Genomic DNA, 12,495 nt, shown 5'->3' on the forward strand with positions numbered 1-12,495 from the left:
AAAAAAAAAAAAAAAAAAAAAAAAAAAAGGGACACAGATGTAAAGGGGCCATTCTAAGACAAATATAGACATATACGAATTAAATGCAATTTGGGAAGACATACTAGATTTTATTATTGTCGTTGTTACTACTACTACCATGATTATTATTATTTTTATTATTAGTTTTTTAAACAACCAGAAGATTACAGCCATTACATGCTATGACTCATCCTTAGTGTTGGATAGAGAAAGAGTGGGAGGAGACATAATTGTAGCTTTTGGAATCTCTTAGGCTAAAGCAATAGTTATGCATCATACATAGTGTGAATTTTGTTTTTTGAGTATATTTTTCCTCTCCCATTCGGACTATACAATTCTTGTCGTTAAGGACCATATTTTATTTTCCTTTTGTGTACTTTGGGAACAGTTCTAAAGCTCAGTAAAATCAAGCTGAAGCCCAGCTTCATTTGCCATCAGGGAATTGGCGTCAGATCCCATTGTTGACCATCTCTTGGGCTGACTCACAACAGATGCATCAATTCTCACATTTTCATTTCCCGGAGCTTTAGGAATGTTTAATGAGGATCATGAGCATGGTGGTGGGGCAGGGCAGTGAGGAGAAGTGCATTTGCAATCAACAATGTCTTTGGAACTGTAGTCCTTCTCATTGGCGACCAACTCAGTGAAGCAAACCAAATGAGAGACATTTTTCAAATTGGATTTTTCATAACAATTGTTTCATTTTTTTTAGACATGTGAGCTGTTGGGTTTATTCTCCTTTTTATTGCTCCTAGCCCTTGGCGCTTTTCCTTTTTCAGTCTTCCCATTTGCCATTCTTAATTAGAAATTATCTACAGAGCCCCAAAAGTCAAGTGATACATTTAAAAACTCATGGGTGGGTATAAACTCTGTTGAGAGAAGGGTCGGCATTTATCAGAATCCTTTGAATTGTCAGTGTTCAAACCACATGGTAGTTTCCCACACCTGGCTGTGCACCTGGGCTTCTGCTTGCTCCTTTGATTATGGCCCTGGAGATTCTTTGCTAACTTTTCAATTGCTTTCCTTGTTTATCAGTCCTGGCCCTCGATCTCAGATTTTAGCTTTGCTTATCATATGACACACAAACCTGTCTTCTACTCTTGCATTATCCTTAACTCAACCAGCATGCTTCTTGTTTTTGCAAGTATGACATTATTCTGTGGAACTTCTTCCTACTCCCCAGTGGTACAATGGAGTATTTGCCTACCAGTCTGGTTGCATTAAAAATGGACTGTATTTCTGCACACTAAAAAGCTGCGCTTGTTCTATACTATGCAATTGTACTCATGGTACCTACTATGTGTTTGGCACTAGTATAGGCAGTGGGGATACAGCAGTGAAAAAAGCAGACAAGAATCCCTGCCCTCATGGAACTTATTCTGTAGCAATGACAAATCCAATTACTAGTATGATTTGACATGGATCCTATAAAACTATACTGGTTCTTTATCTAGCTAATGATCTACATCTACATGTAAGTTTTAATGTTTTTGCATCCTGTAGTTTTAGTTTTAGTTCAAAATTAAACTTTTATCAGGATAGGCCAAAAGATGGTTGACTCACACCAGGTATGGTCAGAAGCCCCCTCCTGAGCACACGTGTTGATCCAAGAAAACAGAAAATAACCAAATGTCACATCTGATTTCTCATAGCCACATGGAGAATGCCATTTTGTTTGTCATGCATCAATTGGCTCCTGGACTAAAACCTGAGCTGCAATGAACTTATTCCATGCAGCCCTTTTCTAGAAGGGCTAACCAATGCCATTTGAGACTAATTTTTCTATATAGCTAAGGAAGACAACTCTCTGGACTTACTTTTACAACGTACCTCTCTAGAAATAAGGCTTTGCATTAGATGGGAAGGTATTACACAATGAATGGGAGGGGGTGTGTGTGTGTGTGTGTGTGTGTGTGTGTGTGTGTGTGTACATGTGTATATGTATGCATGCTAGTACCCTGAGCTCCCCTTTCATTTGGCTTCAACCAAAAGCTTGTCTCTTGAGGGCAAGCTGATGCAGCTGGGAGGAGAAAGCCAGCTTCTCCTTAACTCCGGAGTCTGCTGCCTAAGTTCTATGAGTCCAAAGTGGGGTTTGGGGAGAGGAAGCCACATTTACCTCACAACTGTGACTGAGCCATCTTCCTGCTGCCAGGGACTCAGATCTAGGTTGAACATATCTATTACTTGGGCCCAAGGAACAGATTCTATATGAGTTAATGTCTTAAGCCTCTAGCTTGAATTCCTGTGCCTCTTCACAGGGTCTCCCAAGGCCCCATGCTGTTTTTTGATAAAGAGAACTGGAATTCTTTCTGCCTTTGTACTGGTGACTGGGATTTGTCCCAAACAGGCATGACTGGGAACTATTCTTCCTGTTGCTGAACGTTTATCAAGCTAGACTTGAGGGGCCCTGCAGTCTGCTGGGAATCAGGGGAGGTAACCAAAGGGAATTCATATTTTAAGCCTATGAAAGACAAAACAAATACTGTACCATACGTCTCAGAATCTGCAAAGCCTCTTTGAGCTTCTAGAGATTTATGAACAGTTATTCCATGAACTCTTGGTTCCTGGACTCATTTTATACTCGGACCATACCTGTATTTATTTTCAAGAATCTCATCATGTGAACTTTGAGGGATGTCTGGTCACACCACAGGTGAAGTCCTCGTCAGACTGGATGGAATCCAGATTCCTCTAATGTAGGCTAATACCATATCAGTAAGGCTCACTTGGACCCCTGGTGGAGGCTGGGGGAGTAGTCTGGGGCCCACTTGACTTCTGGGGCACATTCCTGGGCACCTCTTGGCTCCATAGGGGGCATGAAGGCTGGGGGAGAGGTCGCCTTACCTGAGAGCCCCTACCTGTTCCCTAGGTAAGACCACTCCTCCCCAAGTCTTCATGCTTTTCTGGGAAGTAATGAAGAGAAATTTCTAAGACCTGTGTGTGCTCCTCACAGAACCCTCAACCCTCCCTCTCCTCCAAAACTCACAGCCACATTACCACTATCTGCCTTGAGATCATCTGGCCTAATTTCACTAATCTCTGCATCTCCGATTAGGTCAGTCACCAGAACTCAGATCCTCCCCTCACTTCTTCCCCCATCCCCTGCACTACTTACATCCTTTGAAGCTATATTTTTTCCTCTATAGCATGTGTCATCATCTGTACTTTATATATTTTACTTATTTATTTGTCTGTATTCCCGTCAGAATGTAAACTCCATGGGGGCAGGAATTCTTGTCTGGTTTGTTGTTGTCTAGGATAGCGCTTGGCACATAGTCGGTATTCAATAAATATTTGCTGAGTGAATAAATGATATGATGGATATCTAGTATTTATCGAGGGTCACTAATTATTAATAATATTCATTCTCTTGTTTTTTGGATAAATGACCCTCTCATTGATCTCTGAGGATGTATTGGCTTTTCCCATAGTCTCTGATAGTTAAGGGGACCCTCCAGAGCCCAAATCATTGCATTACTTTGGCCATAATCTTTGACAGCCTTCCCCCATGTCAAACATTTGCCAAAGAGACCAATGTGTCCAGTGCAAATATCGATGCTATCCAGCCTCAACCTTCTGGATCCCAACCACCACCCCTACTTGCATATGTTTCTTTCATAAGACATTTAATCTATGAGAAAACAACCAGATTTCTGACTATTATAGCCAAATTCGAGGTCTGATGGGAAACTGGCATGTGGCAATTGTTTAAGCAATCATCTTTGTAACACCATCAGGCTCACTGGGATAACTACCATCTCACTTTAATTTCTGAATCATTTATTCCTCAGAAGCTAGAAGGCTGGGTTGATGGCCTCTCCTAGAAGGCTATGCACCTGTCTGGCCCTACTAGCCTTCTCTCATAAGACATTTAATCTATGAGAAAACAGCCAGATTTCTGACTATTATAGCCAAATTCGAGGTCTGATGGGAAACTGGCATGTGGCAATGGTTTAAGCAATCATCTTTGTAACACCATCAGGCTCACTGGGATTAACTACCATCTCACTTTAATTTCTGAATCATTTATTCCTCAGAAGCTAGAAGTGCTGGGTTGATGGCCTCTCCTAGAAGGCTATGCACCTGTCTGGCCCTACTAGCCACCTTGTGCTGTGCCATTAAGCTGGAATGTGATCACTTATATCCTGCAACACCAACCAACCAATGAGACCCTGCAAGGGCCTCCCCCTTTGATGACCTATTCCATCTCTGAGCTTGCTTTGCAGCTTGCCTTGCAGGGTGGACAGAGTACTTAGATTATTTGTAGTGGTCTGGTTTTGAGGCCCCTATATCAACGGCTCTCCAACAAGTTTGTTGGTTGCTTGTCCCAACAAATAAAGCAATATGTCAGCATCTTCAATGCCTAACGAGAATGAAGGAAGAATCTGGGAAGTACAAAGCCTCCTATTTCCATTGCTAACTTCCAGCGGCCTTGTAGGAACTTAACTGTGTAAATCAATTTAAACACTTCCTCCTCTCAGGGCCAAGATGCCCATGCAAGTCCTCATGAATCTATGAGATACCAGAGCAACTCCTGGAGGGCCATACTTCTGGGTCACTCTCAGAGTGAGCGTGCCATACCGGTGAAATCTAAACTCTGCTTCTCCATCAACTATGTTTCAGTCCCCACTCGCACCCTGGGATCCTTTTACCCTGATTGGTGCCATAGCAACCGCCCAGCAGAACTCAGCATAGCCAGATCTAAAAACTTCACACGATGCTTGGGTGTAAGGCCCATTAAAAGGTCACCATTGCCAGGCAACAGAATCTCTGGACATCCTTACAAATAGAATAACACACGTTATTCCACCATCCCGGAAACTCAAAGGCAGATACATAGAGACCCCCTCCCCCATCACTGCTATGTTTCCCTGTGGCTACCGCTATCCGTGACCAGACACACCCACAGCAGGCCTGGCTATACGATCACACCACTAGCACCCCTGATGGTCATTGGGCAGGCTGGATACAGCACCTGTGCTGTGAAAACTCCCTCCCGGGCCAGGACGGGCTTGCAGAGCTGGCATAAATAGGGTTCATGGGACAGATCTGAGATCCAGCTGTGTATCTGCCCTGAACCCCTGTCTTGGGATTCGACTATTAACAAAGCCCACCTTAAAGCAGAACGGAGTCAGAGCCAGAGCAGCTCCTTTAAGGAGTGGAGGCGGATGGTCTCCACCATCAGATGGCCCAACACAAGTAGGAGGAAGGTGTGTGAGCGGTGTCCCTTGAGCCACTTGGTCACCAGAACTACAATCTTATCCTTGTCTTCTGGCTGCACTTGCAGTTTTCTAAACTTGTCTTCCTTTTTGGATTATGAATTTGGAATTTATTTAAAGGGCTCACATCCTCATAAAATCATTTTTACTGGGCTTCAACACCTTTCCTGTGCATGTGTATTTGTGTATACATAGGTACACACCCACACACACACACACATGGTTGAATTATGGTCTGCATCTCTTCTCATGGCTTTTCTAATACAGATGCAACTAAATGAATCCTCTGCATGCCACCGCATCTCCTCCAACCCAACCTGTTTTCTTATATGCTCAATCCTTGTGTTGCAGTGGGCATGAACTATATATTTTTAACGAACAGTCATTTTTATAGCATACTTTGGAGTCTAAAGCTCAGCAAAAACACATCCATACCAGATCTTTCAACAATATGGAATTTCTTATCATCCAAATTTTATGATCCTCATAAATTCAATTTGTTATAGTCCACATGTGGAATATCTACAGCAGATGCTAGATCCTATACCGCCCCCTTGTTACCATGCTTTTGGGGCTGCCAATGCACATCTTGGTGTGTGCTCAGAGCTACAGAGTAGAGCTTCTTCTGTATCCCACTCTCCTCTCCAGGTAAGTTTTCTTTCCTAATGATGCCTGTTTTATGTTGACACTAAAATAGTTCATTAATTAGCTTTCTTTGAGCACACAGAGAATTAAAATGGGGAGATGCTCACACGGGTTTATGATCTACATCTAGAATACACTTCAGTGTTGACTATTCTATAATTTACAAAGTGATTCTAATATATGCCATGTTCTTTGAGGATAGGATTATTTCTAACTCATTTTCATAGCCTGTTCAGTGGCTCTTATGGCGTCTGGTACATACTCAGTACTTATTAAGTACTTATTGAATAAATGAGTGGTCCCAACGGCAGTACAGGAGGAATATGTCAGAATATCAATGGGTTGAGAGACAGATGAGGGCAGTATTAGAAATGAAACTTCTAAAACCTTGGGCTCTTCGATGGTCAAAAACATGTATGAAAGCTGATGGGAAACAGCTCCTTGTAACCCCTGGGTCCTCGTCTGTGAGATTCAGTGAGAGACCTTACTCTCTCACTATGAGGAATCAGTGCAGGACTGGAGAAAATAACAGAAAGGCAAGTACTGGAAAACAGGATTTTATGTTTCATGTCCATGATTTTCTTTTTTTTGGGTATATTTAAAGACCTGAGAAAGTGATTCATCAGTCATCAGATTTAACAAAATCCATTCTCCTTTCGCTACGTGTTTTAGTGTTACAGGAAACTTTCAATTATTGCAACTAACGGAATGGAAGCAAAGGTACACATAATCAAATACCATTTCTATTTGCCTTTGGAAAGTATTATGTCTGCTTTTCTCCCAGCAGGTTTGCTTTCATAATGATTAGTTCTAGCTTGGGCTGATATTAAAATGAGTTAGCATTTTCTCTGTACAATACCTGGTAGAAGAGAAATGTGTTTATGGTAGAGCAAACTCATGCAGGGCTTAGTACTTGTCACAGTTAATCATCCACATGGATAATCCACTTGCAGCAAGTGGGATTTTGAACAGAGCAAAAGCAAAGAGCAACTACATGTCCTGGATTTTAATGGCCTGGGGTAGATGCCCCAGGAGAAAGCTACAGCTCATGTTATGAAGAGTGTGAGTAGAAAAAGAACACTGGACTAGGAGTAGAGCAGCTGGGGTTCTCATCCTTGATGCCCTATGCAGGCCATATCACCTCTTTGCATCTCAATTTTTTTACCTACAAAATGTAATAATGACATCTGTAAATATCTACCTAACAGGTTAACTGCCAAAAGAGAGTAGTGAGGAAAGGGCTTGTAAAAGTATTAAATGCTAGGAAAATGCAAAGCATTGATAGACAAGCAATGAAATATTGTCACCGTCTTTTCATGACCTGTCCTTTGCCCTAACTCCTCAATGCTTGGGGTCTTGGGCTGTCGCTTCTGAAACTTACCCCAGTTAAAAAAAAAAAAAGTCACATTTCTTAAGGATCCTGCTCTTCCAGGAATAGCTACTTTGATAAAGTCCATGGAGCCTAATGAATAGACATATCCTTTCTCAGGATTTTAGCAGAGATCTTCCAGCTATAATACTTAACCTAGTGGCTCTCAAAGGGAGGTCCCCGGACCACCAGCAGCAGCAGCAGCAGCATCTGGGGATGCAAATTCTTGGATCCACCCCAGAACTGCTGAATCCCAAACTCTGCGAGTGGAGTCCAGCAATCTGTGTTTTAACAAGTGCTCCAGCTGATTCTGGTGTACGCTCAAGTTTGAGAACCACTGACTTAGCTCAAAGGAAAAAAAAGGAAAGCTAGGAATTGGGCTCTTGGACATGCTACTGAGAAACCTTTAGTTCTCTGAAGGAGGTAGGGGAAGACTTAGGGGACTTTTCAAATCACACTGCACAGTCGTGTGTGTGTGTGTGTGTGTGTGTGTGTGTGTAAAATGATGACCGAGAACATAATCTCAGGGATGTCTTTTTCCCAATCACCTTACCTAAAAATGCATCACTCCTCCCCTAGCACTCCCCACTTCCCTTTCTTGATATACTTTTCTTTGTAGCATTTATCACCTTCTGATATGCTGATATTTACCTATGTATTCGTTTATCGTGTCTCCCCCAGGTGGAATGTTCACTCCATGAGGGCACTCTACTTTTTCACTGCTGTGTCCCCAGCTCTGAGAACTGTGCACGGTCCCTAGTGGGCACTCAATAAATATTTGTTGAATTAGTGAGTGAATGAATGACTACTGAACTTGGGAGATGAGAATATACTGGGTCAGACCAAAACACTGAAACACCTGCAAGCACTCTTCTTACAGCACGGGAGCCTTGCCTCTCCGTTCTTGCTTTGGGCTCTGAAATAAATCTGCAAACAAGGCTTGGGTAACTGCCATCCTCAAGGGTTCAGTTCACTATGCTGTTTGATTATCATGACAAAGTGTGCTGTCTGGCTTTTCCTAGGCTGGGGATAGTGTGCTGATTGATCAATACGTTCATAGGGCTGGCTGTGGTTAGGGGGCAGTTTCTGGGTTTGCAAGAGACTGGAGTGCGACATAGTAGGGAAAAGGCAGTCTGAGAATAGAAATCTACTGAGTTCTAGTCCTCGTGCTGCCCCTAACTTGCTATATGGTCTTAAGCAAACTGCTTAGCATTTCTGGGTCTCAGTTTCATCTGTGGATCTCAAGGATCTCCAAGGTCCCTTCCAGTTATAATTATATATCCATGCAAGTGTTTCTTGATTAATGCCTGTCTCCTCCACTGGTAAGCTCTGTGAGAAGAGGGGCTGAGTCTATATTTGCCCACCTAGTTCATAATGCCCAGCACTTAGGGACACTCAAATATTTTCTGAGTGAGCAAATCCCTGTGAGAACTGAATGGGGATCTCAGCCTCATCAGACTGTGCTCTACAAAACTAAGTCCCAGGTATGAGGATATGGGTTGCAAAACCCTGACCTGGAAGGGATCTCCAATCACAGGAAGAGCAGGATGCTGGCTCTGCGACACGCCACCACCCCCAGGGCACACAGAGGTTGCAAAATTCATTGAAGACCATGGCAAGGTACAAGGGAGAGCCCAGGCTGGGCACTGGCCATCAGCCCTGTGGTCCGAAGAAGCATGGGTTTGGGAATCAGAGACCTGAATTTGAATCACAGATCTGCTATTATCTAGCTTTATGACTCTGCACAAGTTATTTACTTCTCTCAGCTTCAGCCTCTTCATCTGGAAAATGAAGACAGTACTGCCTGCCTCTCAGGATGGCTCTGAACACTAGGGGAGTTGATGTATATCAAGTGCCTTCCCAGCATCTGGTGTGAGAAGGGTGCTCAGTATACGGAAGGCTCCTTGTCTGGTCCTGCCTTCTCTGCCCCTTACAGGGTTTCTAACAAAGCCTCCTGTCCCAAAGAACTGGCCCAAGTTGGTTATTGGCTCATGAGAGTGCCCTGGCCAGTCTGGCTGAAGGGGGATAAAGATTGGAATCAAAAGTGCTTCTCAAAATATCTACCTTTGGAAATACATATTTTTATTTGCTTCTAGTTTGCTGAGATTTTGAAATTTGTTACTTGCTCTAACTTGATATCAAAGGTGCAATTCTGTAAATAAAGTTTAACAACCGGTAATCACTTGAACATGCTGACTCTTATCACTGAACAGAACGAATTAGAACTTGACCTCTCTTTTTGGCTGCCTTTGTCTCTCCTTCTGCCTTGCTCTTTCTCTGGCCGAGGGAATTATCCTCCTGTTCCTGCCCTGCCCGCTCCACTTTCCCCCATCATACTCATCTACTTCATATGGCCATCTTTATTCTGGAAAACAAATTCTGCTGCTAGGCAACCAGAAGACAAAATCGCTGTGGTTGACATGATTCTCATTAGTGACTGCAATTGCAGTGGTGCCGCAACTAGGCCAGACGTACACTCATTGCATCTGTCCCCAACAAACAGATCTTTCCAGAAAGTGGGATGGGGTGAATTCTTGGTATAAAATTAAGGGCCTCAGCACTCAACAGAAAGTATTTATAAATCACTGTATATCAACAGCCTGCTTTAGAATCATTTTATTAGAACACATTCAAGAAAGTGACATATGGAAAAAAGACAGCAGCAATTCTTAGTCATGCAAATGCCCGTGTTAAGGTTCTCCATTAGATTTAAATTCAAGTACAAAGACAGTCCTTTCCTGAGCCAGGTGCAATTCCAGAGAATGACACTTTGAATTGAGAGCACGTTTCCTTTGCAAAGTTCAGAACACTGAACAAGTCCCATCCTCACAATAAGATTGTGAGATACATGGAAGTGTAAACTTTCAGGATTTTAAGGAACCCTTTACCCAAGCCCTCCCCCATAACCCAGTTGAGGGAAGTAAGCGCAACTTTGGGACCTCTTAGAAATAAGGTTGAGTCTATTGAAAATAAAGCAGTGGGCCTTAAAAAAATTAGAAAATGAATATATATATATACATATATATATGTAATGGAGTCATCTTTGCCTCTTGCCTTGGTGTGGGGTTTCCATGAAACTGTGTTGGGGCTAGGGGCTCTCTCTTGAGTGTTTTGAAAGTTGGAGGACTTTTTTTAAATTTTTTAACTTTTTATTATGAAAAACTGCAAACATATACAAAAGGGAGAGAATGATATAATAAATACCCACGTACCCATCATCTAGTCTCAACAATTATCAACATGTGGCCAGTCTGTCTGTTTCACTTATTTCTTCTCCCACTCCCCACCCATCCCCTAACAGGATGATTTGGTAGCCAAGGAAGGCTGGGAGGGTCTTTGAACCAGACACCTCAGGAGTGAGTGAGGTTAGGGAGGAGCTAGAAAATCGTGACAGAACCTGGGTAGGCTGAAGCAGACAGACTATATGTTGGGACAAGTGGTTCCTGCCAGTGTTTGGGAAAGGCTGGAGTTCCCTCATCTTCCATAAACCATAACTGTAAACTGTCCCTCCTTCCTCCTCCCTCCTTCTCATGATACGGGGGAGGCAGGTTGGATTAGAATGACGGGTTGTTCCAGATTGGGGCCACTGACAATAGAAACATTCAACCTGGAGAAGAACTCCAGGGACAAGTACGCCCCTCTGATGAACCTGCCCACTCACATGGCAGACCTCTAGGGCAGCGAGGGCCCAGGGGTGCCTGGTGTTCAGATTGGGAGCTGGGGGGGTGGTGCATCGGGCCATGGGGCCTCTCACAGGTCCCTACTGTCCCACCATTTTAGACTTTGGAGAGAAGCTCGGCAACCTCGAATTGCACCCAGTAGAGAAAGAAGCAAGGGGCCCCGAGGGGTGAGCCCATGGCCCAGGGGGGCAGATTTTGCCTGGAACATGTGGCCCTCTGAGCAAAGGCTGCACCCCACCCCAGCCCTGCCAGAGCAGTCTCAAGAGAGGTGGGTGATGGGAGTCCAGGTGGGAGGTCCCAACGGCGGCACGGCTAACCCGGTGAGCTGCGTGCTAAACGTAAGTGGAGAAAGGATCTCCAGGTCCCAGGTACCACCGAGGAGCAAGGTTGCCATCCTGTTAAGAAAAGGGCCGGGGCTCTGTGATTTGCATATAACTTTGCAAAAATTTCCATGAGATTCCTGTAGCCTTTTATAGAAAACAGAGTGAAACCGTCAGTGCGACCTAATGTATTTCTAGCAACCCAACGCACAGAGTGCAACCTGGCAAACACACAGTCACAATTTTAGAGGAAATGGAGGAAGCAGACTTCTGTGTAGGACAGTGCTCGGTCTGAAGGTTCAGAAGAAGCCAACCAGGTCCAGGATCCAGAGGAGGATCACTCACTGGACACTTTTAACTGTGAAACACTGTCAAAGTTCAAATCTGTATACTGTTCCTCTCATTAGTTCCCTGTAGAGCACTCCGGCTGTGGCTTTCCAATATCCCAGACAGATAAGGAGGAGGAAAGCCAGGAATAATATAACTAGGGATGCATTAAATATGAGGTCCAGTGCACCAAGGAGGGAAGGGGGGATGGGATGAATTGGGAGATTGGGACTGACATATATACACTAATATGCATAAAATAGATAAGGAGAACCTGCTGTTTAGCACAGGGAACTCCCCTTTGCTGTACAGTAGAAATTAACACAACATTGTAAAACAACTATACCCCAATTTAAAAAAACATATGAGGTCCAGTGGCAGTGATCATTAGTGTTTATTTCATACCCTTTTTGTTTTGTTTTGTTTTCTTGTTTCAACTCTTTTAGGGTCCCTATGCCCTACCAAGTCTTACCATGACATTCAGTTGCGGGAAAGAAACTGAGAAAAGTTTACCCATTTATGCAGCAGATTTTTAGTAGTAACTGACTTAACATTCCTGATTTCAAGTGTTTCCAGGGTCCATAAAGTGGTAGTCTGGACTTTTTCTAAGGCACGCGGTTAGTTAGTGCAGGCTGCAAGGCCAGCTGAGGGAATGGATTCCTGAGTGAGGGAGTGAGGGAGCCATGCCAGAGACCCCATATCCCAGTGTTGGTTACACCATCTCTACTGGGCCATTGGAGGCAATGGAATCATCGTTTTTTTAAGAACAATGGCCCCTCAAAGAGAACCAACTTCTAGTGCTATTGGAAGAGTGACATATTTTAAAAAGCAATGGCTCTTAGCCAAGAGAAAAATTCAAGATGAATTAAAGAGTATGACCTTCCATTAGACTGTGGCTCAGCTCATGGTATCAA

At 43.5% G+C, this 12,495-nt stretch overlaps 1 protein-coding gene across 6 annotated transcripts in view; it reads right to left on the minus strand.

The window, feature by feature from the left end:
• Nucleotides 1–12,495, minus strand: part of KALRN (kalirin RhoGEF kinase) — a 683,571-nt gene that overhangs the window by 202,547 nt on the left and 468,529 nt on the right. For 5 of the 6 annotated variants that reach the window (XM_055084895.1, XM_055084874.1, XM_055084870.1 and 2 more), the window contains exon 34: nucleotides 11,233–11,329. The exons of the other annotated variant lie outside the window; for it this stretch is intronic. In XM_055084895.1, the coding sequence (XP_054940870.1) occupies nucleotides 11,267–11,329 (63 nt within the window). In that variant the 3' untranslated portion in view covers nucleotides 11,233–11,266. Of the gene's footprint in view, nucleotides 1–11,232; nucleotides 11,330–12,495 lie in introns of those variants that run through there. 6 annotated transcript variants of the gene reach the window in all.

This window comes from Physeter macrocephalus, chromosome 1, assembly GCF_002837175.3.
Source record: "Physeter macrocephalus isolate SW-GA chromosome 1, ASM283717v5, whole genome shotgun sequence".
NCBI classification, from domain to species: domain Eukaryota; kingdom Metazoa; phylum Chordata; class Mammalia; order Artiodactyla; family Physeteridae; genus Physeter; species Physeter macrocephalus.